Source organism: Delphinus delphis, chromosome 4, assembly GCF_949987515.2.
Source record: "Delphinus delphis chromosome 4, mDelDel1.2, whole genome shotgun sequence".
Taxonomy (NCBI): domain Eukaryota; kingdom Metazoa; phylum Chordata; class Mammalia; order Artiodactyla; family Delphinidae; genus Delphinus; species Delphinus delphis.
The window spans coordinates 67,679,140-67,686,228 of NC_082686.1; the positions used below are offsets into that span (position 1 = coordinate 67,679,140).

At 39.5% G+C, this 7,089-nt stretch overlaps 1 protein-coding gene across 1 annotated transcript; it reads right to left on the reverse strand.

Annotated features, from left to right (window-relative positions):
• Positions 1-1,019: 1,019 nt before the first annotated feature.
• On the reverse strand, positions 1,020-3,148 carry WDR5B (WD repeat domain 5B). The gene has a single exon (XM_060010755.2). The coding sequence runs from the start codon at positions 3,082-3,084 to the stop codon at positions 2,095-2,097; it is 990 nt and encodes a 329-aa protein (XP_059866738.2). The 5' UTR covers positions 3,085-3,148; the 3' UTR covers positions 1,020-2,094.
• Positions 3,149-7,089: the final 3,941 nt, after the last annotated feature.

Here is a 7,089-nt window from a genome sequence, read left to right on the forward strand (position 1 = left end):
GTAATATATGCAGCTGTTTGGGAATTTGGTTTAATAAAATACTCAGTAAAATGTAATGCACCACTCTACCTACAGCTTCATAATCTATCTGATGATGTTAATTGTGTCTGTCTATATACTTTACAGTACTTCAACCTTAGCTTCATTTTAGATATCAAGCTCTTTGATTTTTATCACTTGCAAATTTATCATCAAAAAGCATTGCTTTGTATACATTTTAGCAGATTAGTTTTTCTTGATTATTTTGGAACACTTATGTTACGTCTTATCTAAATACGGGTTTTAAATATGGGTAAAATCTAATGTACTTCTTTTTAAAAGTGTATCATCTTTCTTCATAGAACAATACCATTTTTAACTTCTAAAGAAGCATTTTAAAGTGTTGTATCTTGGAGATATATTGTAATAAAATGTATGATTAAGTCAAAGCTCAAAAATGCTACCATACAGCAAGAATTTATATAATCATTTCTCATTTTGTGTCAACTCTCCTATTCAATAACTTATAGTGACTACCTCTTTTTGGGTTAAATATAAATTTCATGACCAGTATTTAGGGCCTGCCCCTATCTAATCCCACTTCTCCCAGTACCCTCACTTATTAACTTCTTAGCAGTCACTCACCACTAGTAATTCTAGTATCTTATATTGCTTACAACTTGTCAAGCAGATATTTCATGAGCACTATTAAAAGCAACAAGGGCAAAACTGTCTTCTTTTGTATTCTATAATACATGCTTTCAATTAAGTGATCATTGTACTATGTTTTGCTTAATTCCTAGATTATTTTTTCATGTTTATCATGTCTCTATAGGTAAAATGGGCAGAAAGCATTTTCCACTTCATATTTCCTGTAAGCCCTATTTGAATAAAGTTAACATGTGAGGCTATGGTTAGATACTTTTAATCAACAAAAATAATAGTATAGGGAATTGACTCCAAAAACTTATTGAAAGCAGGCAAGGAATGAAGTTGTGATGGTGGTATAATTCATTGTCATTCATCAAACATTTCTTGAGTCTCTCCTATATACAAAAAGTGAGAATACAAAGATAAATAAAACATACTTGACTCTGCAGAGCTCATAGTTTACCAGACACATGGCCCATGAAACCATTACAACACAAATTGGTAAATGATATATTTTGAATTTTATAACAGAAGCTATAGCAAGAAGCAAGAAAACCGAATTCAGCTGTCAGCTGTGGCTGGAGGCAGGCAGCCAGTGATGGTTACACAAAGTGGTGATTTTCTGAACTGAGTCTGTAGCATGGGTAGGGTTAGGTCAGACCTAATGAAACAGAGCAGCCTCATTCAGACATTGAGCTTGCCCTGAGAATCAGGAGAGGGCAGTCTGACGAGGTAGTGAGAGGTCCTTCAGTAAAATGCCTTTATAATTTTGTTTATTTGGTTTATTTTTAATTTGGTTTATTTTTAATTTAAAATTTAAATTTTTTAATTTGGTTTTATTTTTAATTTGGTTTATTTTTAATTTTTATTTTGATAAAAACTTAAAACTTTTAGATCCTCAGAACAAACACAACCATTGCTTATTTTTCCCAATTTACAAACTTGATTCCATGGACCATTTCACGTCCCATCATGGAGGCTATCACTTAAAGTGTATGAGTGGCATCTGACATAAATCTCCAATCCACCACCATCCTAGGCTTATTCTCTTAATTCACCTGATCGCCCAAACCAAATACCTTGGAGTTATTGCAGACTCCCTTGCTCCCCTCATTTAATCAGTCATCCTGTCTTGTGAGCCTTACTTCTAAATTTTTGTCAAATACAGTGATCCTCTAGAATAGTCACTGAGAGGAACAGAATGAGAATCTGCTCAAGGACAGACACGAGAGATTAATAACAGACCTTAAGATTAAAGTCAGAAGCCCTGGGATCTAGACTTGCTTTTCCAACTGTGTTGCTTTGCAAATTGAGGTTATAGGTCTTAAAATCTTGTAATTCAAGGCAATGTTTTTTAAAAAATACAAAACCATGCCAAAATTGAGAGGAAACCATCTTTTAAAATACCTAACCTTTTTTTTTTTTTTTGGCCAATCTGACTCTACTACTTGATTTCTAAAAGGTTTAGTAATTACTCATCCACAATTTAACTGTTTTGTCATTTCCTAATGCTGCTGATGCAATGATGTTTTCTGTAGGATGACAAGCTGCTGAGATTACGACATCTGTATGGCCTTGTAATTTCTGTACAATCTCTTTAGTCTGAAGGTTCCAAATATAAACCAGGTTATCCTCTGAACCAGACACAATCCACTTTCCACCAGTAACTGAAAAACTGGCAAATATGCAGTATTTCTCGTTCTTGTGACCAGTATATGTCTTCAGGCATCTGCCTCTGCTATAATCCCATAGTTTAAGAGTATTGTCCAAAGTTGCAATGAGAATATATTTACCATTTGGAGAAAATTTTACAAAAGAGACAGGAGGGTTATCATCATCAACAAGTGTTTTTAAACACTGACCTGATGCAGCATCCCAGATTCGACAGACACCATCATAGCTACCTGACACTATCAAGGACCCGCTACAATTAAAGTGAACAGCAGAAACTGGGTCAGAATGAGCAGACAAAGTCTTAAGGCACTTTCCTGTTTTCTCCTCCCATATTTTCATGCTCTCATCAAAAGATCCTGAAATGATGAGGTTAGATGGTGGATTGAAATTACAGCAAAAAACATAATCACTGTGCCCCGTAAGCGTTTTCAAACATTTTCCAGATCTCACATCCCAAATCTTTAGAGTTTTATCATCTGAGGCAGAAACAAGACGACCGGAATCTGATGACCAGGCAACATCTGATATTTCCAGATTGTGTCCTTTAAGTGTTTTCTCATTTTTTCCATCATAGGCTCCCCAAATTATAATTACTTTATCAGCAGACGAACTTGCCAGCCATTCTCCATTAGGACTAAACTTAACTGATGATACTGCTTCCGTATGTCCCACCAGAGTAAATTTCAGAGCATAGTTTGGTTTTTCAGACACACGCTTGCTCAGATTGGCTGATGAGAGAGCCGACTCTGCTTTGGCACCTCCTGACTCCTTTGTAGTCATGACTCTGAAGCTCCAAGTCTGTAGGCTGGCTAGATGTCCGGTCCTGAACCAGGCAGCCAGTATTTTGGCCCTTCTGTCCAGTAAAATGAAGATAAAAAACATCGGACTCAAAAAACAAAAAATCAACAAACTAAAAAACGGTCTTTTAGTGACAATAATTTCTGGATCGTTTTTAAACTGCAATATACACTGATACAGCAGCACGGCTTGGACCGCTTCAGTTTTTCCTCGCTTCTTCCTCTGTAAACAAATACTTGAGAAATACTATTAAAAGGGTCCTGTGCGCTGTCGGCAAGTAAGGTATTACTGCTGGGTATTCTGCGAATGTATAAAGCGGTCCAAAGCTGCACGCGGAGGGGTGGGGCGAGGGGGGTGGGAATCTACAGAAAGTATTTCTCACCGCTCCTCCCCCCACCTCTGAAATGTTTGCGACTACTGAGCACCCCTACCCGCCAGTACCTAACTCTACTTGAGCATGAATGAATCACCGCTTTAAACAGATTTCAGAAGCTAAGCGAAAACCTGCGTGGGCTCGGTTCCCTGAGGTCCAGGCCTGTGGCTCACTCTCCACACCGCTCCGTAGAGAACTAACGCGAGGGCAGCACAGCCGGGCGCATGCGCAGAGGGTGCCCTTCCACGACCACTTCCGAACCGAGGTGACTTGTGGGGGAAGCCAGCTTGCGCTTGCGCAAAAGAAAGCCCTGAGGTTTTCTTCCGGCATTCTGCACCCTCGCCCTCCACGCGCGGCCAGTGAGCTGCGTTCTTGGGCGAGAGGGAAAGTGAACAGGCTTCTTCCAGATCTCACTGGCTAGCGTAGGAAGCAGTGAGTATTTCGAAGAACATTCATTACTTTTTGGAAACCGTGTGACGAGAACGGACTGAATTTTGCGATGCCGGTAGCTGCAGGGTTAAGCCCGCATTTGGATGTAAGGCGCTCAGACCGCGCGTTTCTTAGCAGACCGGTGCCCACCCAGCGCCGATGACTCTGCGTAAGCTCCGGCTGCACAGGTGGCTTTCATTCTGTTCTCCACCTGCTGTGGTGTAGAGCCTGGTGGGGGGTACGAAAGGCTGCAAGTAGGCGAGGGGGACGTAGCTAAATTTACGCCCAGATTGTAAGACTTCTGCTTTAAAAAGTGTTGCCTAAACGTTTCGGGAAGGATAAAGAATATGTGTTAGGGGCCTTTAAAGGCCAGTGCCCACCAGGTAGCCCGACATGGTAGTGCCGGGGGAAATGAGAAAACGTTTGTCTTAGCACTTCCTTATGGTTTAAATTTTCCAAAGAAAGTTCAGATCTGCATAGGTGTTTGGAACGGAAAAGGTGGAATGGGTTAAGAAATGTGTAAGGTTACTCGTAACTAGGCTTTAGCCAGCCCTCCCTACTTTTAAGAAATGATTAGTGGCTGTGAAGTACGTGAAGGATAGATGCTTTTCAGGTGTAAATTACTCTTTAAACAAGAATAAGTTTACCAAAAATGGAAGCCTGACTATTTTCTCCAATCCTGTATAGTCTGTCCCTTGGTATCTACAGGGAATTGGTTCCACGACACCCTCCCCCCCGCCCCGCCACACATCATACCAAAATCCACTGGACGCTCAAGTCTTTTGTATAAAATGCTGGAGTATTTTCATATAACCTACTCACATCCTTCCCTATACTTTAAATCATCTCTAGATTACTTACAATACTTAATACAAATGCTATGTACATAGTTGTCGGGATGAAGCAAATTCAAGTTTTGCGTTTTGGAACTTTCAGGATTTGGGGGGGAAGATTTTTGATCTGTGGTTGGTTGAATGTGAGGATGTGTAACCCACATATAGGGAGAGTCGATCGTAATTGCTCAATAAAGAGTGCCCAAGAGAGGCTGTTAGTGTTGTTTGAAAGGTTTTCCTGGTAGCCAGTTGAAGTGAAGAGGCAAATGTGTCTCATGATGTTTTCTGTCAGTCACCGATTAAAGCATTTGGAAATAAAGGGTCTCCTGTCCTATACATACTGGGGATAATTTAAAGTCTTGCTTTCATAAGGCACAACAGCATAATTAGATCACCTAGAATAAACTAGTAAAAACCTCATTACTTAAAGACTGTACTACTCTAGTTTGAAATGTAGACAGGAATTGACTTAGCTAGTGCAAATTAACAGTGTAAACACAATGTGGTGCTGAGAATGGGAAGAGCATCTTTAAAATGGTTTGAAGCATCCATTTTTATACATTATCTTAATCTGATTAAACTCCACCTCCTCCCTCTCCTCTCCTCCTCCCATTTGCCAGGGTTAGAGTGATTTTTACTGGGAAGCTTAGAAACACTCTAAATAACTCATTAAAAAATAAATTTAAAAGCACTTCACAGAACATAGGCTTTGTTTCAAAGAATATAAGTAAATCTGTATTTTTGCAACAGAGTAAAGAAAGGCAATTAGACAAGGTAAACACATGGTCTGAGGGCTAAGATGGGTGTTGGTACTGGAGTATATTTAGCCCACTAGAAATACCACAAGCATGAGGGAGAGAGGGGGCACACAATTAAGAATGTGTTGACAGGAATATCCAGAAATGATTTTGTGTCAGATTTTCCCAAAATTTGAGTGAGAGATTTCAGTATTAAAATTCATTTCTTGGTGTCTGCAGTGTTTTTATGAATAGCATCAGGAAGTCGTGTAAAGAAAAAGCTATGAACATAACTAGTTAAGTCTTTATTCATTAGTCATGTTCTAATACTAACATGTAGTCCTAATATTGTAGTCCGTATGGATTAGGACAAAGAATTAGCTTACTTCCTTGGGAGGAGGGGAGCATCAGCAACTGTGGAGTGTGTAGGAATAGGGAATACTGATACAAGTAAATCCAAAGTGGCTGAGACCATAACTAGAGATTTGCATTTGGGGCTCTCAAGCAAAATTCCTTACTCGGTCCCGTTTTTAATCATTTCTATTTTTGCTACTTTTAATCTTCACCAGATAGGGGATTTGGAAGTTTCTCTCCCATTAAAGTTTCTTTAAATTTCCCATAGAAGTTTTAGAACTGAAAGTCTCATCTGTGGTTGAAAGGTTTATTCTCCTTGCCACCCAGTAAAGTTGCAATTCTAAGTAGAAATATTGCCACAAATGGGTCATTTTTTTTTAATTCTAAAAAAATTGGGGGTGGGGGGGGTGGGTATGTGTGTCAGACCTTAAAACACGGCCTGGGAGTGATTCCTATACTAAGGAACAACTTGACTGACGTCCTTCGTAGCAACTGATTACCAAAGCCAGACCTCAAAAATCAAGCATAATAGAACTCTATACATACCCAGTTGCCTAAGACCACTAGCAATTTAAATATACAAGCATCTCTTTGGGCTAAATATGGGGTGGCCATGCAACTTATCTAAACTGAGACTTCTTTAAAGTGAAACGGGGCACTAAAATAATTAACAGGTGTTGATTTAAAAACTGGGACTGCCCCCAGCAAATCAGAACAGTAAGTGTGGACTTCCCAAGAGGGCTCTCCTCATTATCAGAAGTTAATCTTGGAAGATTCTACACTCTTTGTATGCTAATTTGCACTCCAGCCTTCGCAGATCTCTCCCCACCACTGTGGTCTTCTGCGTTTCTATTTTCTCCTTACCCATAAATAATGCTGGGGCCAAGTGTTTTAGATAGGGCAGTGATCCATATTGTGGGCACCCGCTGGGCTCCTTTGGCTTCCTCAGGTTAAGTGGGTATAGATAAAGGAATTTAGAGAGTAATTTCATTCTTTGGAAAAACATTCAAGATCACAGAAATGACCATTATTGATTTTTAATTAGAAAAATACTTTTTTTAAAAAAAAAGGTCATGAAGAACCTAGGGGTTAAGATGGGAATAAAGACAGACCTACTATAGAATGGACTTGAGGATATGGGGAGGGGGAAGGGTAAGCTGAGACGAAGTGAGAGAGTGGCATGGACATATACACTACCAAACATAAAATAGACAGCTAGTGGGAAGCAGCCGCATAGCACAGGGAGATCAGCTCCGTGTTT

What these genes read in the sequence shown, in the direction of transcription:
- WDR5B (XM_060010755.2), bottom strand. Translation starts at nt 3,084, where the DNA reads ATGACTACAAAGGAGTCAGGAGGTGCCAAAGCAGAGTCGGCTCTCTCA.